This window comes from Pyrgilauda ruficollis, unplaced genomic scaffold, assembly GCF_017590135.1.
Source record: "Pyrgilauda ruficollis isolate IOZ18807 unplaced genomic scaffold, ASM1759013v1 scaffold109, whole genome shotgun sequence".
NCBI lineage: Eukaryota > Metazoa > Chordata > Aves > Passeriformes > Passeridae > Pyrgilauda > Pyrgilauda ruficollis.
In genome coordinates this window covers 451,739-476,655 of record NW_024509099.1, presented here as the reverse complement: position 1 = coordinate 476,655, position 24,917 = coordinate 451,739, and the positions used below count along the sequence as shown (strand labels likewise).

The window sequence follows — 24,917 nt, the reverse complement described above, 5'->3', positions numbered from 1 at the left end:
TATTATATTGTACTTGCACTTCATGGAAGTCACGAAACTGCAGCCCTCATTCTCCTCATGAGATCCATGTGTATTTCTATGCTTTGAATGAGATCTTGCCATCCTTGCAGGAGTGGTAACTTCCATTAGAATTCATTTGGCATTGAGTGCTGTCATTTTTTGTCCTTTTGAAACAGAAAAAATGGCAAACAATCTGCATTTTGACTTAGTGACTGATTTATGAGAAAGATCACTGGGGTGAGTATGCTGAAACATAAGTCTCTGAAGAGAGTCAGCACTTGGTAATCTGAGGGGAAGAGACCTCAAACTTCCAAGCCCAGTCAGCAAATGCTGACTTGCAGAGCTGTCTCCTGCCCTGCAGCTGAGTGTTCTGCAATAAATACCATGGGATGAGCATGACAGCATTTAACAACTGCTTTGCAAAATACAGTAATTACACAATACAGTAAGTTGAAAAGAATCAAGTTATTGGTGGTCCATCCTTGCTCTTTGTTTGGTGGAGGAATGGGAGATCAGCCAATAATTACATTTCTAGTTATGACTTAACCTAGCCATAAGCATCACACTTATGGTCAGCTGAATTATATCAAGTCACACATAATTTACAAGCACTGCTAAACAAATAAACCGAAATCCCCTCTGTCAACAGAAAATACTTTCAACACCTGGTTAAGAAAATACTAATTACAGGTAGACGTGGCCTTGCTACAATTCTTAGAGATGTTATTTGGGTTTTGCTTTGAATTAGCTCACTTCTACCTGACTCTGACATAAAATAAAAGCTTTATGTGTTGAGGGAAATTAAAACACCCTGTTAGATACTCCAGAAGCACGGCCAGAAAAAGTTGTGCTCAGACAGCAATGTATTTTTTTTCTCAAACTCGGTCAGCATAGAATACTGAAAAACTTAGAGCAATAGTTACATAGTAGCACTTCAAAGGCAACACAGGCCCGGATAATGAGAGGGAAGGGAAGAATTTGCCCCAAGCAAAAGATTCAAAGTCTTTAGAAACCAAGGATTTTGACTCAAATATTTTCTACATTATTGCAATGTAACTAAAATGGATGCAAACACCTCGTATCCTGAATAAACTGCTGTGTTAAAATAACTGTCATCTCTAATATCAGCAAGTGAGAGCTCTTTTTCAATTGTTAGCATCTTAAAAAGCATCCAGCAATTTGAACGGAAATCATCTTCAAAACCACAACACATATCTTGCTGTTCTGCATCTAATATGTGTAACACACCACAGTTGCCAACATTTTCAGTTTTTGCATCTGAGCATCACAGTGTACACCTGCAATCTTAAAAATTCCACTTCACTCACAACAAATGCTGATCTCAGTTAAAAACTCCTTTATTAAGAACAATCCAAACCAGAAATTCTAATACTTTGCAGTAACAATTTCAATGCATAATTTAAGAAAAGTACTCATTTTTCAAATTTTTTCCCTGGTACATTCCTTCTTCTGTGTACATACTTTACATAGTAGCATAATTATAATTTCCCATTGGGACTACAGTACAAACAGTTTGAACCAGAAACAGTGCAATTTCTTTGGTTCAAAGAGATGAACTCCTTCCTCAAAGGCTTCATCAATTTCTTCCACAGCAAATCTGCTGCTGCCACAAATCTGTGAATCAGAAGTGCTTTCTTCAAATTTCAGGCTCTCATAGAACAAGCTATTCAATTTCAACATGAGAAGTCGACTGATGACCATTAACAATCAAGAAGCTGCACTATATTCTCTAAGCATTTTACATGGTAGGCATGTAGTTCATTTTCTTCTGGCTGGGGAGAACCTGAAAGGAAAAAAAAAATCCAAGATGTGAATTTCTAGTTGATTCTTAATACAACATTACTTTTCCAAAGATTGCATTAAATGCCTTGCAAGAATTCATGCTGGTTTACGACCTTAACCTCTGTATTAATGAGTAGCAAATCAAATACTTTTACTTTATGCTGCAAAGTCTGTTTTGGTTTTACCCTTGGGTACGACAAAGCAGGAAATGTAAAATAACAATAGCCATGTTGAAATATTTCCCCACGTGTACTCAGAATAGCAATCTACCATTTTAGCCCAGTTATCACTGTTAAGTGATCAAAACTTTATAAGCACAGACTAGTTAAGACCCTAAATGCAGGAATGTTTTAGTGACAATATTGATGATATATTACACAACTGTAAACTGCAACAATGACAGTTGCATAAAATCTTTTATATCCCTTATTTTGATATGTAAATTTTTATTGAATTAAAAATCAATAGTTCAGTTGTGGACTTATCATGTTCTATAGCAGTACATAAACAAATGGGGATTAATGTTATGAGTCTATAAAAGGTAAAAAGTAAATTGTATGTATAAAGTACATATTTCTACTTTGTTGATTCAACAAGGTAGAAAAGTCTCTGATCCATGGTAGTTCTGCTATAAGGAACAATACAAATTTCATAACATATTGTCAGCATATGAAATGTTGTATTCTTATGTTTAAGGATTGACTTAGTAAAGGCTGAGTTTGAAACAACAGTACATTCACAAAACTAATGAATTTGGGTGACAGCACAGGAAAAATGATGAGATATTCTATCAAAAATATACCTCCTCCTTTATTAGGATACCAGCAATGGTCAATGTAGAGAGAAAGTTTGTGGCAAATATGTTATGCAAATACTATGGAAACCTTGTATTATAAAGCCCTTAATCAATAAACCTATTTGAGTACATCCATAGAACAATTTAAATTAGTAGGAAAGCTCATTAGCTTAAAAAGACATTATCATGTCCTTTCAAGATTAGACTACCTTGATGTGGCTAACAATCAATAAACCCATTATTAGCTACTGAAGCTCCAGATCATTGTTTGAGCACCTTCCATACTGAGTGTTCTTCAGCTGATCCTATTGTATTGCAGCCATTCAAACAAGAGTTATGTTCAGTTACTTAAGCAAAAACCTGAAGCTTTCATAATGCCACTAACCCATGCCAGAATATTTTAATGTGGGAACAATGCTCTGTTCTGATCCCTTCTCTGTGTGGCTCTACACCCTGAGGCTGAGAATGGTTAGGCAAAATCATTGCTAAAAGAACAATTTTTCTTATCACTAAATTTAAGATTTGACGATTCACAGAACTGTATTGCAAAAAGGCTTTTTATTGCAAGCATGATCAGACCTATGCTTCAAAACTAACCTTGGTAATTACCCCAGGTCTTCACCTAAGGCATTTTTCTCCATCTCTATTTATAAGATGCCTAACCATAAGCCACATTGCTAATTGTGATTTTAGGGACAAAAGTATCCTTTCAAAAACTTGTAGCATAACAAAAACTTACTGTGATGTTATAAATTGAAATGCTTTAATGATGGAAAAATTAAAAATCGGTGTTAGGTAGAAGTAAGACCTACTTTTCTTCACTGAAGAATGAGCTTCATCTATTCTTCTTCTTATGGATGGATTCTTCAAGATTCCTTTTGCCTGTAGCACACACACACACACACACAATGAGCTTTCTTGCCCACATGATCACACCTTAACAGCAAAAAAAAACTGCAATAGTTCATCAGAGCATGAGATGTAAGAATTTTTAGAGTTAATATAAACTGTATCACCATTTAAACCACATTTATATAAGTAGTCACAAATTACAAAGGACAAACTGCTTCTATACCACATTGTTTAATCTCCCAGCCTCAGCAGCTAAGTGATTAAAATAAAACAGAATGACTATTGTAAACTTTATTATTATTTACTTAGAGATTACTGTATTGTTTACAACATAAAAGTATAACATTACAGTTTTTTCACAGATTTCTTAAATACTAACCTTCTGATAGTTGTGAAGCAAAGCCCAAAGCGAAGCTGCTCCTATTCTCTGAACAGCAGGACTGTTACTTTCTAAACAGTCAGACAGTACTGCAATTGCTTGATCTAATGAGACAAATAAAATACATGAAACCAAATGCATCTAGAAAATAATCAAGAGCAATGTAAATATATTTACATGCCTCAGTAGATTGATGCTTGGAGTATACTTATTTTTATGACAAGTACTGGTACGGCAGAGGAATTACAGAAACTTTATTATCGATTAAATTTCAATATGCTCATAAAATCAACACAGTATGTTGAAAGAAGTGTTAAAAACAATATAGCAAAACAAAACCAAGTAATGCTAAAAAGTTAAGCCACCAGTAATAAAACATGAACATTATGTATAGCTATCAGCTATGCTTAGGGACTAAGTAAGCTGTGAAACTGTTTTATAACTCCCAGTAGCCACAATTAGAACCACATCAGGATGGATATTAAGATGTTTCTATTTCCCTTCATACTTATTATGCAGATGATTTGCAACCAATGAGAAATATTTACCACCCCCCCGTAGGTGCCTTAATTTTCTAGCATTGTTCTGAAGCCAAACTCTTCCACTTTGCTTCTTCACGTCACAACAAAAATTCATAGATTATGTAACTAAATAATGTATATTTAATTAAGGCAGTAAATCTACATCTTAGGAAAAATAAAAAGCCTGGACACTATGGAAAACCTGCTGAGAGTTTGAAACAAAGACAGGAGCATTCTCTGTGCAATTAAATGAGGGAAAGAAACATATCTTCTACAAACAGCCAAGAAAAAAGTTCTGAACATATTGTTACATTAAATATATATGCTATGACAATTTTATCACTATCGTAAACATTTTCTGTACATGACAGGACATAAAATGGTTTGTCTCAACATTCATGATTTGCACAAGCTAAGAAAGTTTTGTCCAACTGAAAGATAGGAACTTCAGTTATTTCAAACTGACTGATACAAAGAATCCTTTAACCCTCCCTGAAAAACTAGCTGTCTGAGAAAACTGCAAAAATCCCTTCATTCATAATCTGTTATTATATCCAAATTATCTGCCTAACAATGAATCTTGATTTTCTTGAGAATTATTTGTTTTTCCTTTTATTATGAATTACTGTAATTGTCTCTCTGCCAAAATATGTATTTTGTAATTACTTCTAAAAATTAATTTCTATAAAAAATGCTCTTCTAAAATACAACATTGAGTTCTTGGTCAGTAACCTAAACTGCCATGAAAATACAGTCTTCTGGAAGCCATGATATTCTCAGGGAACAACAGTTTGCATACCCTTCAGATACTTACCATTACCTAATATCTTTGGTTTATTAGCTGGACTAAAACATATGTTATGTAGAATAAGAAGTGCTAGATGTTGGCTGCTCTTGTGCTTGTATTTACACATTTCAATGATCTGGTCTAAAAAGCCATTTATCTTCATAATCATCTGTTGTCCTTCTTCTCCAAAAGATATGTTCAGTAGCAGCTTTAGCCAGAGAGTAGATACATTACCAGAATTTTTATTACTTCCTTTTGGTAATGAAAGAGATAAAAAGTTCTGCAGGAAGTTACTCTGTTAGAAGGAAGAAAAAGGGTTTTAGAATTTATAGTAATTTATTCCATGGCTTGTTTGCTGTTGTTTGAGGTTCCAATCTACATACTTGACCAGACACTAGTAGTATTGTTAAATTTAGACATTAAAGGCAACCCATTATTAGCCAAGGATTTTTGAAAATAATTACATATGAAAGAATCTGCTGCATGGTTAAAAAGTTAATATGGTAGCATACATTTCTTCTATAATAATTCATGCAGCATAGATACATAAAAGTTGATCCAACGCAATATATTTATTTAAAGGCTAATTCCCACCACTACATAAGTTTTTTGTTTTGCATTCATTGTTTCTACTCATAAATAAGCTAGTGACATTTTAAATGAATCAATGCACTACTTAGATAATGTATTCTTGATTCCTTACTTATTATTGCATGCTAGTAACAAACGTTAAAGGTACCATAAAATGTCTCGAGTTGGTTGTGAGTCGTAAGAACCTAGAGCACCACTCCTTCCTCCCTACTCCTCCCTTCACTGCCAGCCAGAGGAATGTCCTCTATTTTTGTAAGCATTGAAGAAAAAGAACTGTACATTGATATGACGTACACCATCTCAGGCTTTGCCTCCACTTTAAGGAGATTGAGAAGACGAAAATCAATTCCCTGGTTGCAAGAGGGAGGCGTTCTAACATAAATTCCTCTAATGAAAAAGTCCTTTACTAAATATTCCCAGCCTCACTGAATCTTGACAATATATACAAGCATCTGGTTGAAAGCAAGCAATCCAGCATACAAACTCATTGTGATTTTCTTTATGAGAATATAATATTGGTAATTTAATTTTCACAGAGGGAATTGCTTATACAGCATTGCTTACACTTATGAAAGCAGAGCCCAAGAGAGAGAAGAAAGTACTACCACACTAGAGTGAAACTCCAAAAAGTCTAAAAACAAAAATAATTCACAGAATACAACAGCTACTACAGAAGAGATCCCAAACTCCTTGTTTCTATCAAAAAGTTTGAGTATTAGCCACTTTGCAGTGGTATGACCATGCTTTACATAATTAGCATCACAAAAAGATCTATTTCTCCCTGCATTTCTAACAGGTAATTAGGTCCAAAAACAGAACATTGTTAATGAAAAAAAAAAAAAACAAAAGAAATTTTTGCAATTAATAAATTGCTATAAAAGATGCTAGAAACAAGCACACTTTTTATAATTTCTGCTGTGTTAGCTCATCTTATCACGTCAGTACTACAGTTGAATTTCTACATGGTCTGTCTTCTTTTCTCAAGGTCTGAATTTACTTAAATGATCAAAGTTTAAGGGAAACAGATTTTTCAAAGCACATTTCATAAAACAGAGTAAGGATCATTCTATTAACAAAATATATAAAAAGGAAAAGACATTACAAACATTTGGGTAATAAGAAAATATCTTTATCCAACATCCAATTATTGCTTTTTTCCTAAAACTTTTGCGAAGGTTATGTTTCCCACAGCATACCTAATGATTTACACAGTGTTTAATTTCTTGTTCATTCACGTGCAGTTTGTTCTACAGCATACTCACTTGCATGATCCACTAGTGATTGTTATCAATATATATGGGTATTAAAAAAATGTTACAACCCACTGAAACAGAGAGGTTACAAAAAGCTCTATCAAAAATTGTCCAGACCATGAAGATAACTGAATTACACTCTGCTCTTAGGGAACAGTAACACATCTGAGAAGACACAATGGATTTGATTCCCACAGATGCACGTCTATATGATCATAGGACATTCCATATTAAAATATGAGGGTTTATTAAAAAGGAAACTGCATCCATTGCTAAAGTACAGGCTACCATTTACTTACCTTCTGAATAATGCCTTTACAGTCATGAGACAGAGCAAGGTTAGATATTAGACAAAAGACCACCTGCTGAACTGGGCTGTTATCATTTGACACATAGGAAGCCAATTTCAAGATGTAATGCATTAACGAATTGCCAGCTGCACTTCGTCCAGATGGAAGTGATGATTGCCCACCACTGGCCCAACAAAGTGAAGTACAACCTTAAAGCAATGAGACATTTATCATATTAGAAATACAGATATATATTTAAAAGAAAAATCTATAGAAAGAACTGTGCAACTGCTCAAACATTGAGATGGAACTTTCCAAATGATTTTTGTTTTCTTTGAACCCCAATGAAGTCAATCAGACATGCTATGAATAGAATTGTGCCTGAATGTAGCACTTTACTGGAATAGGCATCTACTGTTCTATTGTTCTAGAATGTAAGAGGTGATTCTGCTATTAAATAGAAGCCATTGCTCCGTCTCAGAAACTCTCCTTAAAAACCGGAACAATATACCTAATTATACAATTATTTGGAGGTTGAATCTGAAGGGATTCTCTGAAACTGGCTCAGAAAAAGAGGTCTCTGTATAATCTGAAAGGATTAATATAAGTTTCTTAGAATATTTTTCTGAGAAATGTAAGTGCTGTCTGCAGCTGTCATTACATTGTACAACAGAAGAATGCACAATCCTATGCTACAGAGCTACAAGTTTGAATTAATACAGCAGCAGGGAACAGCTATGTTACCGATCTAATACAGGTATCTATATTTGTACAGAAGGCATTTATATGTCTTTTTTTTAGTGGCACTGGCCATCAGCAACAACAGGTAATCTCTTACATGGTAAAAGTAAACAAAAATGAGACAATGTTTAACTGTGACAAATATTTACATACATTTCTCTGACTATACTGAGGAGGAGTGGTTAACCAGTTCAGAGTAGGTAAATTTGGGACACCTCAATAAGCTAGCTATTCTGAACAGAAAGAAAAAAACATGATTGATCAGCGAGCACATGCTCTTATCAGCAAGGAAAATAAAAATGCAGCCTAGAGTTACTTCAGCTTGATGGACAGGACAGCACATTTTTATTTTAGACTCTGCAGCTGACTAATATACACCTTTCTTCAGCCCATATTAAAAAAAAATTCTCTATTAAAAAAAAACCATTGCAAATTCATTTAAGGTCTGGAGACATCAACTTAAAGCAAGTCATATTTAAACCATTAACTATTTTAATAGTTATGGTATCCTGACAGGGAGAAAGGAACAGACACATTTGTGTCTCTTCAAGCTACCTGCAAATTATTATCTATGATTTGCTAAATCTAAATAACCAGGATATGGAAAGAAAAATCTATGCTAGAAGAAAGTTCAGGCTTCTAGTAGTGGAGATAATTATCAATGGAAATAAAAGGTTTGCTCACATGAAAAGGAGATTCCTTATGACAAATATACAAATGCAAGCTACTGAGTCCAAGGCATAAATAAATTGAAGAAATTTAATACAAAATTGAATTTGATTGACTATTTCAAAACCAGAATGTCCTCAATAAGGACTGATGCACAATCCATACAAAGTACTGGTACACTGTTCTCTATTAAAGAATTTCTAGAATAGTACTATAATATACTACTCAGCTTGGCAGGACATTCAGCAAAACCTCCAAACATAATGGTTTGAATTAAATGCTATTTAATCCTTTAGTACAATTACTCTTGCTAAATCCAACAGCTTGAACCAGATCTGAACAAAAGTTTGGAATGTAATAAAATCAAAACTCTTGATGGACTTTGATGGACCAGTGCTTTTACACTTTCCTAGCACGGTAGCAATAAACATTCTTTTCCCTTTATTTTGCTTTTCTGTCTTAATTATTCTGGTAAAATATTTTGATGTATTCCACCACAGCATGACTTTCATACCTGCAGGATAGTTTGCAGTGTAGACACAAAGCAAATGCAGAGCTATTTGCATTGAGGAATCATCTGCTAAAAACCACGGCCACAGAGAATGCAGAACAGGAACAAGATGAGCTTTGAGTGCTGCCATCTACAACAAGAGGAAGAATTTCAAATGCAATCAGTCCTTTGAAAATGAAATATAGAATCAGAAAACCACATTTTCATCTTATGGTTTAAAAGACTGTATGGAGAACTGACACCATCATTTCAACCTAATGAATTTAACTCTACACTAGTCAAAACCACCACATATCTTAATTACTGAAAGATATGCAAACAAAAGAAAAGATTTATTCATTCCAAGTGTTCGTTTTCAAGAGCTCTTTAAAGTTTTAGTCAACTCCTTCTAAAGTAATTATTGGAACTCAAAAAACATGGAAATACAAGAGTGCAGTTGTATACAGAGCAAATGATAGAAATCTTCAGTTATCAATAGCAACCTCCTTCAATCCTCCAAGCAATTCTTTCTGCAGATCCTGATCAAAAGAAGAAAAACTTTCCACAATAATCTTAGCTGAGATTATGGCACAACCAAGTTATGGAGACTTAAGGAATAATCAGATGCCTTATTCAGGCCCAAGTGTTATGCATACAAAAAGGATGTTAATACATTCCCTGGAAAAGGGGTACTCCTGGAAATTCAGGAAATCTTGTAGTTCTACCGCTGCATTTGCTAAAAGTAGCCCAAGTTGTATAAATAGCACAAGTAACACAATGCCAAGAAAAATTAAACTGTGAAAGTGGAAATAAACCTGTAAATGTTATCAGCAATAAGAAAGAGGAAAAGCAGTGATCAGAAAGAACAAACATAGGAAAAAGTGAAAACAAGTAATGTAGTATTCTCCCCATGGAAAAAACAGGTAGGCAGAATGGAAGTTGAAAAGAAATTGAAAAGAACAGAGAAAAAACAAGAATAAAATGAAAAGGCATTCAAAATTCTGAGCAAGAAACATGATTCTATAAAAAATGGATATGAAAACCAAATTGTGTTTTGGAGGATTACTACAATTTAAGTCACATAAAGAAAAACATAGCAAATTTTTTTTAGATTTTGGGTTTTGTTTGGTTTTGCTTGTTTCATTGGGGTCATTTTGGGGTTTTCTTGTCTTTCAGAAAGGCAAAAAAGTAAGGAGAGGAAGCAACTTTCTAAGATCTGAAATGTATCACTATGCACCTTCCTGGTGGCCCCACACTTTTCTCCACATCCACTTTTCATGTTGTATGCTTTGAAAATTAGAATTATTTGACATACAAAAAGCAGAAGTGGATATAAAAGATAACAGCCATCTGAAACCATTGGGAGATGATGTTTCCATATGAACACTAAGTTCCTAATAGATGTGTAAAGTATTCTTAGGAAGTGGGAATAATAATGAAATATGAAGTATTTCTTGCCATTAATATCAAATTTAAATCTAGCCAGCTTGAAAATAACTTCAAAGTAGAAAAAAAAAATATCTTCATTCAGTAACTAAATGTGCTCATATTACTTCAGTATAAGAATACTTACTTTGCATTCTTCATTTTGAAAGAGGCAGTTTCTAAGGAGCTGCATTGAACACCTTAACTCCTTGATAAGGTTATCCTCCTATCCAGGGAAAAATAATTGAACATCATCAGTGTAAGACCAGAATGAATTTTGTAAAAGGAGGAAAGATACTTCAAAAGAAGAAGTGCAAATCTAAGGTATCAACATTTGGGTCACATCTGCTCAGCAGTTTTCTTCTGATTTCACGTAGAATTCATCTTCAAACACATTTACTAAAGATATTTATAACCAGTAACTTATTATCCTTATCTCTCTTTATAAGCCACAGATACTATTTCTAGGGGCACCAATGTGACCAAATGCAGAAATCTGCAATGTTGAGCTCCATTTCTCTTACGACTAATAAAGAACAGGAGGAACCTTCATGAGTATTTGTTCCATCCTAAAGCACATGTCTAAAACAAGTCAAATGAATCATTGCCTAGAAGCATTTATTTTTCTTCCTTGGAAAAAAACAAGGTTAAATTAGCTCTGTCTTTCAGACCCTGAGATGAGCTCAGTTGAGCATAGTGCTAATAATGTTAAGGTTGTGGGTTTGACCTTTATACAGACTATTCATTTAACAACTGGATTTGATGATCCTTGGGAGACCCTTCCAACTCAGAATATTCTGTGATCTCTACAGCAGGCCAGGCCAATCCATCCTTATATTCCCAGGATCTTAATTTTCTATCCTTAACCATAAATATAGAAGCTATAAATAACTTCCAACCTGATAAGAATATTACAAAAATAAATACAGACCTTTGGACAGTGAGGTGCTACCTTAAGATTCAAGTTACAAGTGAACAAAATAATCTATCTTCTTGACAGAGCTGTGACACTACAGGGCAGTGATGGCTGACCTAACTCCTATAAGGATGACACACTAAACTACTTCTGAAAGATTACCAAATTCCAGCAAGCTTGTTCACCACAGGATACCATTCCTGTCTTATCAAGCATAAAGAAACAAAAATGTAAAATAGGATTCATACTTAATCTCAGACAAGGTGAAGAAACAATGCATGCTTATAAATCATAATGTGCTTATACATCATAAATCATGTATTTGATGACTTTTAAAGATAAAGTACTCTGCAGTACAGCCTACTGCAAAAAGGTTAATGAAAGTCAGGTGTAGTAGGTCCGGAAGAAACATACAAGTCATTATTACAAATACATTTTATAACTGCTTTGTCTCACCTCTAGTCAAATAAAATGCTAACACTAAGGCAAGACTCTTAAGACAAGAACTCTTTCAAGGTATTCTGTATGCATTAATTTAGTTAATAAGTAAAATAACATTAAAATGCCACAAACTATAATTCATATTTAATGTACAAACTTCTAGGAAGTTGAAAAAGTTATGGATTGCATTGATAACACTGTTTATTTATTTTAGGATATCTTGCTTTTTTATTACAATAACATTTTGACATGATTTTTTGAAAGCTTGACTACTTCTAAATACTTTTCATGCTCTTTATTAGCATCACGCTAATTATTGTGAAAGAAAAGAAATATCAAGTAAAACACCTCAGCTGACCTGAGAATGAAGCTAGGTAAAACACATTTTTCCCCAATAATTAAGAGGCAGAGAAAGGAAAAAAAAGAAAAGAAGCTGTCATGACTTTCCTCTGAGAGTTGTGCCCTGAAGTGGGCAAAGGGGCAGTTTTGTGAATGATCAGCTAAATCTACCATGAGAGCAATGTCTCAGTGTCCCCCACATGAAACTGTCATTATATGCCACATATGATGAAGAGCACACTTATATATGATGCATAACCTGCAGTCCCAGCTCAGCAGGAAATCTGTCACAAAATCTTTTGCAAATCTTTCAAAGAATTTTCAATTAAACATAATCTGTTTTTCTGAACTTTCTCAGAGGCTCCCTTCCTCCAATTTCATTCAAGTTTTAAATTTCTCCTCAACCCAAAAACTGCAAAGAACCAGCTGACTTCAACCTTATAGGACATATCTAGGGCAGGACACCTTTCAGCCTCCAACACTTGAAAAGGGAAAATTAATGTGTTTAGGAGATCTCAAGAAAAAATATGATAGCCTTCACATCTCAGGGTCAAACTATTTTTTTTTAAGAGTTGATTGCCATAAAACATAATTCCATACTCTCACAAATCAAGGCTAATGTCTGTATCAAAATCTCAGAGAAAAATACTACTTAAAATACTATTAATAAATACTACTAAGAAATGCAGAAATACCCTACAGGAAGGTGTTTTCTGCAATTTCTGATTTATGAGGGAGTGGACAAGATATCAAACTTGACAGCAGAGGTTACTGCTGGTATTTTATTAATTCCCTTAGATGAAAGTGGCAGAAAACAAGTAGATTGCAACAAAAATCTTATGAAATGTTGTATGATGGCAAGACACAATTTATATCTAAATGTGGTAAAGAAGACTTGGGTGACATGACAGTCTGAAAGAACTGGAAGGCAGGTTGAAAAAAAAAGGCTAAATAAATAAAACTGAATGGAGAGAAGCTACTGGGAATGTAGGCAGTGGAAGGACCACAAGTATGAGGTTAAAAAGACCCAAAATTGACAAGAAGTTAAAAAAACAGGGACAACTGAATCTGATGACAAGAAACTGAGATGTTCAGACCAAGTTCAAAGAAGAGAAAAAAAACAAACCAAAACTGAAAGCCAGATAATAGAAAAGTACAAAAGCTATGATTTACATGCACAAGCAGAATGGAACTAGTTTTGGGATGGGAAGGAGATTGATATAAGAACAGACAAAACCAAAATAGCTAGCACTGGTTGAAAGACACTGAAAAAAACAACTTAAGAAAACAAAAAAATATTATTGTGGAAACAAGACGGAAAATATTAGCTGGATTAGACAGGGCCATAAAGTCAAGACTGAAAGTCCAACTAAGTTCGAAAACAATACTCTGATATTGCTATAAGACAAATATCATAAATTACAAGCACAACAGATTACAAAAGGATGAGATGTGTATGTGAGTGGATGTCTGAAAATGAATTTTGCACTATCAATCAGCCTGCCATTTCCTGCTTTCAGCCAGGATGGACTAGCTGCTAATTCTGATAACCTAGACTAAAAGCGGGAAGGCCCAAATCCTCCAATTCATGAAAAGACATGAGACAAAACCAGTAATTCAGATGCTGATCATGTTGTACTTCACATGTAGATTACTGAGTTTGGGCAAACAGAAGCTTGAAGTTCTGGAAAGAAAAGTTAGTGGAAAAAAGAAGGATTCCTGAAAAGAGACTGTCCCTCACAGAAAGAAATGGGCCCAAAAAGAAGAATGTGAAGATCCTGGCTGGAGGAACAATCTGGCAAATGGGAAAAGATCCTGAGGACCAGAGAGAGGCCTGGAGAAAAACGACCAGGACATGCCCAGGGACTTTGTCCAATGAACAACCAAGACCAGGCAGATGCGAAGTATGAACTGAGGTGATTTTCTGCCTAACATTACTGAAGTAGCAGTCATCTCTGTGTTGGAAAAGGTAGATGAGACCTAGTGAGACCTCTAGGTGGCAGACCGTGTGAGATAATTAAGTTGGTAAAAGTTCTAAAATCATTGAATTCTACAGAAGCTCCAATATCTGGATCCACCACAAGCTGTCATTTACTTTGTCTCATCCGTGACACATACAAGCAGTATCTGCCCCAAGAAAACAAACAAACAAAAGAAAGCTAGGAAGTGCCTTATCCTATCATGTTCTAGTTTTTATAGCTACCTTTTTTCTCTGTGCTTTCCCAGGCTTTAGGGAATCCAAATTCAGCTGTGCATGAATGTGCTTCATGTTTTCTATACAGCTGTCTATCAGGTCAGCTGGAAGACAAAAACCAGTAACATTTATAATTACATTCAAATCAAAAATGTTTTATTAAAAACCAAAGTATCTTTCAGCAATGATCTGCTTGTTATCAGGAAGTAGCAAATGTTTTCTGAGATGAAGCGCATCTAGTTGAATGCTCTCAAGAAGCAAGAATACATTTGAGTTCTCTGGCAACGAAGTCCCATCAGAGGAATGCCCAAAGGAATGACTGGTAAGATTGAGAGGAGAAGATGATATGGGTGGGGAGGATAATAACTCATAACTCTTCAGGATATCTTCCACAATGCTCCTTAGAAGTGTGAAACTTCAAGAGCTTAGGACATCCATTTATTTCATCCAACCTTTCCCTAACAACAGCAGATTTGCTGCATCTGTGGTGAGACAAAGGAAAGCAACTGTTCAGGTGACTTAAAGGGCAAAATGTTGAGTTAGGCTCTTTTCTTTGGATCTATTCTTTAAGTCATTATAAGACGATGGAGTGACAACGTAAGTGGAGAAGGTAAGAGCTACAGCTATCATCTGTCTGGACTTCTGTAAGGATTTTGATACGGTCCTTTACAACATCCTTCCAAACGGGAGAGTTACGTAATTGACAGATAGACTGGATAATGGAGGAGGAATTGGTTAGATGGTCACACCTAGAGGGTAGCAGTCAATGGATCAATGTCCAGATGGAGAGTGGTGACAAGTGGTGTCCCTCAGGGATCCCATATTGCGACCAATACTGTTTAATACCTTCATCAATACCATCGTGGGATTGAGTGCACCTGCAGTAAATTTGCAGGTGACACCAAACTGAGTGCAATTGACACAACTGAGATCTCAGATGCCAGCCAGAGGACCTGGGCAAGCTTAAGGTCCAGATGGACCTCACGACGTTCAACAAGGTCATGTGCAAGGTGCTGCACTTGGGTTGGGACAATCCCAGGTATCAATACAGATTGGGGGATAAAATGATTGAGAACAGCCCTGACAAGATGTAATTAGGGTGCTGGTGAATGAAAGGTTGGACATGGCCAGACAATAAGACCTCACAGTCTAGAAGGCCAAGCAAATCATGGACTGCATTCAAAGCAGCAGGGCCAGCAAGGCAAAGGGAGGAGATTATGCCCCTCTGCTCTGCTCTGGTGAGACCCTACCTGGAACACTGCATCCAGCTCTGGGGTCCCCAGCAGAGAAAACAGCTGTTGGAGCAGGTCCAGAGGCAGATCACAATAAAGGATCTAATACATCTATGAGGACAGGGTTGGGATTGTTCAGCTTGGAGAAGAGAATGCTGATGAAAGACCTGGTTGCAGCCTTCCACTTAAAAGCTTAAGAAAGATGGGGACAAACATTTTAGCAGGGCCTGTTTTAAGGGGTAATGGTTTTAAACTAAAAGAGGACAAATAGACTAGATATGAGGAAGAAATTTTTTACAATGAGGATGGTGAAACACTGGAACAGGTTGTCCAGAGAGGTGGTGGATGCCCTACCCCTGGAAACAGGTTGGATAGGGCTCTGAGTAACCTGATAAAGTTGAAGCTATCCCTGATTACTGCAGGGGGGTTGACCTAGATGGTCTTTAAAGGCCCTTTCCAATGCACTCTATGATTCCATAATAATGGGACAATTCAAGTGGGAAGAGACGGCCTCCAGAGGTCATATACCCAACCTTCTTCTCAAAGCAGAGCAAGCTCTAAGCAGGCAAGGTTTGCCTGCAGCTTTATCCTGCTGGGTCTTGAAAATGTCCAAAGACAAGAGACAGCACACTATGTCTAGCACTGCTTTACTCCCTTCAAAGGGCAAATATCTATTTACAGGCAGTTTGCCTATCATGTTTCACTTTATGCCCATTCTTTCCATCCTCCTATACAATGCATTGCCTCCTATACAATGCATTGCCAAGAAATTCATCTCCAACTTCTTCAAAATCTCATAGGTCCTCCCAAAACCTTCTTTTCTCCAGGTTGAACATAAGTTAGCTCCCTCAGCTTCTTCTCTAATGACAAGTGAACACAACCACTCTGATGGCCCATCTGGGGCCCTCTGTTCCAGTTTGTTGACATTTGTTGTACTGGGTCAAAACTGGATGCACTATTAGAGATTTAATCACAAGTGGAAAGTAGAGGAAAGAAACTTTTCCCCTTGATCTAATGGCCGTGTTCCTGTTAATACAGCCCAGGATGGTGTTAGTCTTCTCATACTCAGCTTGCTGCCTACCAGCTCCTTTTTTCAGCGGTCCAGTCAGCCTCTATTGCTGTAAGGGCTTGTACCTTTTGAGGTGCAGGACTTTGCATTTAACTTAAAGTATCCCTTAAGAGCTCAACAGGTGATACTAGAGGTACATGTATCTTTAGAACACTGCTTTGAGCCCCAGAAATTGTCTTCCTCTTTTCTAAGGTCTGTGTTGCACAACAGCAAGGATGACTTCACGGCTGCTGTAGCACAGAATGATGCACTTCTGGCAGTGGAAGTGCCTTCACAGGAAGCTGGAACTTAGATGATCTAGTAAGTCATCAACAGAAGAACCTGACTGAAGTAAGGGCTGAGTACAGAACCAATACATTGGGAAAAAGCAGAAAGCGTAAGACCTGAAGTTGAGTTTTCTGTTACTAAAGGGATCAGACACTGAGCAGGTCTGTCTAAGCTATCAATGTCAGTGTAGGGTAGGATCTGTCTAAGCTATCAATGTCAGTGTAGGTTAGGTTTACAGAGTGGAAAAAACAGAGATGAAAGTTACAGGAAAGCACCCAAGACAAACTGTACTTGGCCAGATCAAAAGGTCTAAAACACATGATGCATGAAAAATGCAAATTCTCCATTCTCCCATGTTCTAGAGGGCACAAGAAGCCTGTGATTAGAAGCTGGTTTACTACTGTGAAGGGAAGAAAGTCCTACCTAAACTGTAAAATGGGACCGAAGAACCAGGGAAGAACAAAGCTGAGAAAAAGAAGTCTCTTATTTCAGGTACAGCCACAACTGAAAACACAGGGCATACTTTCACCTACCAAAGTATTGGAGGATACTGCCAGTGAAAAATCTCCAGTTTCTAATGGATGAATATGCCATTAGTGGTAAAAAGCTAACAGGTCTCTTCTTACTCCAACAGAGACCTGTGACTTTACCACAGGGTTTTAAACTGGCTACAACATAATATTTCATCTGCAGCTGGAAACTTTAATTATTAGTAAGACTTCTTAGTGAAAATCTGGTAAAACCCCTGCCATTGAAACCTAGGTCTTCTGCTTTAAAAAAAAAAAAAAAAAAACAGTCTCAAGGTAATATGTAAAAGACCTGCAAGCATTGGATTAATATATAATTTAACATACATTTTGACATGCTCACCTTCCAAAGCACATTTCTGGGCATTTTTACTGACAGCTAACAGAGACAACAGTGCATTTGTAGCAACTTCTTTCAGCACATCCTTTGAAGATTTTCTTTCACAGACCTACAGAAATGCAATTTCATTACTGAAATTAAAAAGTGACCATGTTAAAAGCAGTATTCATAGCTATAAATATATTGTCAGAGTCTATATTTTCATTTGGATGATTTATAACTCTATCCCTATATAGAGTTCTCCCTCTCTATATTCATGTTTATAGTCAGTCTGCAGTGAAATGTTCCAGGGTTTTTTGAAACTGATTTTTTTAAATTAAATCTTTCTTTTTTTTTTTCTCCTAAGCCCACTCCTCTTATTCTTTTCTTAATATTCTACTTTTCTAAGGCCTAGATTCTAAATCCTGGCATTCCATTATTTTTCTCATATTCAGGAATAGGCTTGGTATTGCAGACAATTCACTGATATGCCTTTAGTGCAATCTCACTTTCTTTCTACACAGTGATGATGAGGAGATTAAATACAGTGAAATTCCTTCAAAAAAAAATCACTGAGAGTTATCTTAGATACTCTTACTAACCAGTGAAAAATGGTAGCTTGTCTTAGTGTTGTGAGGTCTTTGTGAGCATCACCACAATTCTATAACCTAGGCATAATCTCTGTTTTCAAAGGAATATTTATTTGGAATCATATAACAAGATAGTTGAAAGACAAGGAGCACTCTGTGCTCCATATATTATTCACTACAGAATTTTCCCTACAAAACCATGCCAGTTCTGACATCCAAGATAACAGAAAACACCATCCATTGCAAACAGAAAAATATAGGAAAATAAGAACAATTGCTGGATCTCAGTAAAGATAAAAACATATTTTGAAGCTAGCCAAAAATACAACATCTTAAGAAAATCTTAATATTTTAGACAGAAATCTCATGAGTACCTATCCACATGATCTCATAGATTTTAATTCTACATACACCATGTATTAATGAACTAATATTTTTTTCAAATTTTCATACGCAATAAAATATCAATGTATGCTCTAAGATCATCATTTTTTGAAGTGTTCACTGTAACCAAGGGTGAGAAGGCCAAAGAATAAAGAATAGAAAGTTAATAACCAGAAAAATCCCAACACCACATTGATAAGGACAACTGACACCAAATCAAAGCACCGAAGCGTGGACTGGGTTCTGTATTTATAACCAACAAAAAAGAGCTTTACATTTAGACTACAACTGTTCTTATTAGATCTGGTGTGAAATCTCAAATCTAACAGCAACACAAGAATGTTAGAAGTAACTTCACTGTTTTTCTGTTCTGATGGGTGATGGTTTCTTTTCAAATTAAAAAATTTAGATGTCTGAGTACTTAAAAGCTTAAAAGCTAAAATTAATTAACACAAGCCTGGAAAGAAAAAATTGTTGAATTCCAGTAATCCTGCATAGCCTAAGATGTAGGTTTTGTGACTTATCCAGTCAAAGACTTTTGCCCTATTAAATTGCTAAATGTTTTTACTTTTTCTTAGTATTCATTAATACTTCAGTAATACAAAACACGTTTGCCTATCAACCTCTTCTAAGTATTATGTGGTAGAGTAGAACTGATCAAATAATTAAGATGAGTTGTCTTATATCTGTAACTTTTTCAAAAGTTCTAATTTCATCTTACTGTTTTCTACATTTTATCTCGAACACTAGTAAAATTCTGTTCTTTCTTGAAGCATGCTCTTCTATGCATTTTTTCTTACTCTGCCATCAAGAACTGCAGTTCATAATGAAAAAAAAAATTATGTCAAGCATAGGGAGCACAAGTAATTAAGAATTAATTAATGATTAACTACCAGTTGAATGGAAAAAATAACTCTAGAAATTTATAATGCCTTGTGCCAAAAGATTCTATAGTTTTAAACTATAATAAAAGCATTAAAATGAGAATGGATACTGAATTATTTTTTTTATTTTGTTGCATATTAAATTTAAGATGTCCCATAAATCCACAGCAGATCTGGCTATGTTAGTCTTCACCTACTGTAAGTTAGTTGCAGGGGAGACCACAGTCTATTATACTGTAAGCTTTATATCTAGGAAAAAAAATGTTAGGGCCAAAATTTGAGAGTTTATATATAGGTTATGATTTCCTTCTTAATTTTATTTCTGATCTTAAGCACATGTACACAAGGAATAACATTTACATACACAAAACAACCAAAGCCTTTCAAAGTCAGCATGTGCACTTACTAGATTTCTTATATGTGATAATGAATTCCAAGTTGAGACCTGGTCTACTAATATTCACACCTGTACACTGGTACTAAATTAGCATTTGCCACTGCATATATCAGGTATTCTGTAGATTGTATGTATTTAGGATGATTAATTGAGATGACTGTTTGTTTGTAAAGTCTCCCATCCTCTCTATGTTAGCCAATTATTTGCTTGACAGCTTCTCTTTAAAAGTGCTTCTCCTGAATAAAGTCCAAAATCTTTTGGGTTGTTTTTTCGTTTTTAATGGTGGCTTTGTTTAAGTGTTTGTTGTTTCAATAGGTTACTTTACATCCCATGGGCTTATTATTCCATTGTCCTCTCAACGATCACTGCGATGGGGTGTAAACAAACATATGTACTTTGATCTAAGAAACTGAAGCTGTTTCTTTCCTAATTCTGTTATCCTTTTGGGGGATCATAGCAGCCCTGTAAGGACCTAAAGAGCATAGGCTAACTTTTGAACTCTTTTATGAACAAAATGCAATGTCTGTCTTCATCTCTGAACAATGAAAAAGGATGTTAAAAGCTGATGTCTCTTACAATACTCAAACTATGTCTAATGTCCTTTCATTGACCTGGCTGCAGTTCATTCTCCATTGTATCAACTTTTTCTGCTCTCAGCATAGGATTTGTCCCCTTTTTGCTGGCACAGATTGATAAACAGTTATGCACACTTGTATGAAAACAAACCAGTGTTACAACATGTCTTCATCAGACATACTCTCATGCATACTTTTTGTGCCAGAGCCAAGGAGTTTTGTTTCAGGCACATATGCAAGCGTTAATACAAAAACCCAACAGGATATTCAGCAAACTATGGGATTTGAACAAAGTGCCCCTGTTTTGCTTGAGTCCCTGAAAATCATGTCCTCACAGGAAAACGCTGTGCCCTGAAATTATCTGAAATTAGTTGCCAAAGACATAGAGAATTCTGGTTATGTGGCCTGTAGAGTGAAAGACCCTATTGGGAAGTTTTTCCTCCATGAAAGACAGCAGGTTCTCAGCGGACAGAATACCGTGCCCCAATAGATACAACAGAGCCACAGTGTTGCAACAGAGCAGGAAAGGAGCACAAAGTTTGTGACAGAAACCAGGACAAGTCTTGGTAGGAGTAAGGTTATTCTACAAGAATTCAGCATCCATAGGAAGAGAGGAGATGAATACTAAGAAAGCATTCTTTTGGTCGCACCATCCAATATATGGCCAATAAATGTCAAAACAATATGCTTTGCATAGCAAAATAGTACTAAGATACTTATTAAAAAATAGTTGTAAGACAATGACTTTAGAACAAAAGAAATCATAAGTGACATTCATATAATGTGCATCATTGCATCATTCAGAAAAAAAACCTACACTTCTAATCACAGATCACTATGATTGTTACAGTGACAAACTGCACATAAATTAAAGAAAATGGATAAAAGAACTAAGTAGGAGGGAAAACAAATAAGATACAAATTTCACATATAATTTGCTTACTTCTACCAACCTGTAAATAAGGGAAGGATTAAATACAAAGGAAGTAAAAGAATCAAAAATGCAAAAACATATCCTGCAATCCCATTGTCAAATTTTAAATACCTGAATAATTAAAGCAGTAAGTTGAGTTACTGGTGCCTGGCATTCTTCAGTGTGATCCAGAAGAAAGCTAATAGTTAGATTTTGACATACACTCTGTTTATCCTGGAGCTGTTTTCTTCCTTCCTCATTCAAAAGGACAGAGAGGAACTGTAAACTAGCCACATATAAAGCAGGATATGTGGTAGACAGATGAATACAATCAGAAATGGTATCTAAAAGGTTAAACAAAAAAATTAATATTTTTACATTTCATTATGAATAAAGCTCAAGTATACTTTAGAACACAGAAAGACTCAGCAAAGAAAGCACATGAACCCAGAAGCAGTTATACTGTGCACTGTTCAAGGAATTCTACAAATTCTATGCATCTTATAAGACTTCAAAATAATCTAAGAAAGAAAAGTTTGAGTTTTATAATGGTTGAATGAATCAGTTGCTCTGCATTCATTTGACTATAAAACAAAAAAAGCAATCTCCATTTCACTCAAATCATTCATGTGTCCAGTAATTTTTTGAACTCTCCTAATTTTATCAACAGCTCACATCATAAAACAAACAGTATGCATTAGCTGCTTTATTTGCAATTGGATTTGAGTTCAGTAGATCTCTTAGCAGGCACAAGCTTGTCTGGACTATGTTCATACTTCAGTATTGAAGCACGTCACTGAATCTTGCCTAACTACGCAAGTAACTAATGTAAGAATAATTAAAATACAAAAAACAAACTCCTGTATAATAACCTTGGATTTCTATCTCTCTCATCTCCTCTCAAAACTTCGCTTTCCTTTTATGCAAGATATTTAAAAAGAAAGAAGGGGAAAAAAATGAAGTGCTAATGGATCATTTAACAAATGCCACATTTGGTTCAGGTTTACAACTGAAATCATTCATCCATACTTGTGAAGAAAACAAAGCAAGTCAATCAAGCTCTGGACACATTGGTTTTCATTGTGGATATCTCATTAGCAATTACTTAATAGCATCTAAAGAGCAATGACTCTCTTGTCTATTTGTTTATTAGTTGCTAGGAAAAAAAACCATGCTGGAATAGTCATTACCAATTACTGCTGTACAGTGATTTGCAAGGGCTGCTGTCACAGCTGGAAAAGATATCTGGCCACTTTTCCACAGTAATGTAGCTAGAAGGCTGAAAGAGTCTACCCATGTTTCATGAAGTACAGATGTCAACTCGGCATCTGCAAAGATAACACAGAAAAATCAAAACATTTACAAATGTGCACAAACCTGGAAAGCTGAGCCTGACCATACCTGTCCATTTACCTCAAGGTGGTACCTAAATGAAGAGCTGCCTCTGTCTTGTTATAAAGGAAACAAAGTACTTCATTACCTAAGCCATCTTTGGGACGTATGGTGAGAATCCTGAAGGTATTACCCAAGAGAGGTTTCAGCAGTTCATCCTGGCTTAAAAGCTGAGAGTCCACCAACAAACATGATTTTAGAAGCCTGGACACAGATGACAAGTACTGAAGTAGTAACAAGACCTGTTAAATGTTTGTAGAAAGATATGAAATAAAGCCAAATATTTACACCTTCCACATTATTGTAAATTTACTCACATTATGTTAACTGATTCATAATGTTTTAATATACACCATTTAAATAATAGGACATGAATTTAAAATGTTTCTCTTAATTTTTACTATAGAAGATGAAACAGAATCCCTAGTCTGGAAACACGTGTGCAATCAATTTTCTAGTAGCAAAGCAAAAGTTCCTTGTGAGAAAGTCATGAATCTTACTACATTTACAGCAACATACTCATTGGAAAGTCACAAAGAAAAACACAAAAATGGTTATTAATACTAAGGAATACAAGTGTCTTCCTAGAAACAGGAGCTAACATTTATTTATTTATTCTCATAAGTATTCTGCAGAAGCGCATTTCTTTAATTAGAAGAGTAATTTACTTCTAAGTAAATCTGAATCTGCAGAGCAGCAGAAACTACGAAATGGCTGTGTCATGCAACACCATATTCTCTACATTGTATTTACAGAGTTAAATTTGATAAAAAGGTAGTTCTATCAGCAGTAACCTTATATGGTTTGCATACATCAAAATCAGCTGAGAGCTATGTAAGTGCCTGCAGGATCAGAGGCAAAGAATGGCAGCCAGGTTTGTTACAGACAAGAAACATCCAAATGTGTCAGCAACTATATCTGGCTCATACTTAAGTAACATACAAAAAATTCTATTACATAATTTCTTCAATGGCTGAATTTAACTTACACTTTTAAAAGACAATTCATTTTCAGTGTGGTCATTCCAATTATAGTCCTAACAAAGAAATTAATTCTTCTATACATTGAATAAAATGGTTTATTTTCACTTAAGCTTTGTCAAAAGCACACAGATTCACATGAATATAGCCTATAACAGTGTGTCTGGACTATGTTAATGAAGATAAATTATACTAGCATAATTAAATTCAAAACTTAAAAAAATTAGTAAGTAACAAATGCTTCTCTAACCTGAGCTTTTACATGTTCTATATGACATCGATGACCCAATGGAGCTTTCAGTTCCAAGATGCATCTTTCCACCAGATTAGCACTTACAAGACTAAAACAAAATATATTGGTTAAAAATATAGTTTAGTAAATAAACCTTCTATTAACATTGCATAGAAGAGAATAATATAAATAAACCAAGTAGAAATAAAGTAAGAAGCACTTACTGCTAAACTCCACTAGTTTAAGGAAGTCTAGTGCAATGGCAACTATAGCAGCAGTATGTTGTTTCAAAATAGCTAGACTAATATAAATTCCAATAGCTGCTACTGCACTGGCAAAAATCAATTTTTTCTATTTGATTTCTTATTTTCTTTCCCCTAGAAGAATAAACAGCTCTGCAATAATATTAGCTGTATTCACACCAGGGTTGTTGGGGTTTTATGTTTGTTTGTCTGTGTTTAGTTTTTTCCATTAATTGCACTATGAAAAGCAACTATAAATGCTCTTGAAAACTTTTGCCAAAAGATGAACTAATTTTTCATGCTACACTTCACAACTTCCAAGCATTTTTTACATACAAAAGAATTTCCTACAATGGAAATGGAAACATGGCACACAATCTGAAGACTTCTTTGAAGTGGTTCCTCCTTTTAAAAGGAAGTAAAATAC

The 24,917-nt window shown here is 35.3% G+C and overlaps 1 protein-coding gene across 1 annotated transcript in view; it reads right to left on the bottom strand.

Annotated features, from left to right (window-relative positions):
- Positions 1-1,353: 1,353 nt before the first annotated feature.
- The window catches only part of RTTN (rotatin), a 78,812-nt gene continuing 55,248 nt past the window's right edge, over positions 1,354-24,917 (bottom strand). The window contains exons 37-49 of the mRNA XM_041472828.1: positions 24,267-24,357; positions 23,125-23,278; positions 22,835-22,972; positions 21,777-21,988; positions 17,926-18,031; positions 14,497-14,591; positions 10,746-10,823; positions 9,197-9,323; positions 7,282-7,481; positions 5,166-5,433; positions 3,831-3,934; positions 3,412-3,481; positions 1,354-1,804 (exon numbers count right to left, since the gene is read on the bottom strand). Of these exons, the coding sequence (XP_041328762.1) occupies positions 1,722-1,804; positions 3,412-3,481; positions 3,831-3,934; positions 5,166-5,433; positions 7,282-7,481; positions 9,197-9,323; positions 10,746-10,823; positions 14,497-14,591; positions 17,926-18,031; positions 21,777-21,988; positions 22,835-22,972; positions 23,125-23,278; positions 24,267-24,357 (1,726 nt within the window). The 3' untranslated portion in view covers positions 1,354-1,721. The remainder of the gene's footprint in view (positions 1,805-3,411; positions 3,482-3,830; positions 3,935-5,165; positions 5,434-7,281; positions 7,482-9,196; positions 9,324-10,745; positions 10,824-14,496; positions 14,592-17,925; positions 18,032-21,776; positions 21,989-22,834; positions 22,973-23,124; positions 23,279-24,266; positions 24,358-24,917) is intronic.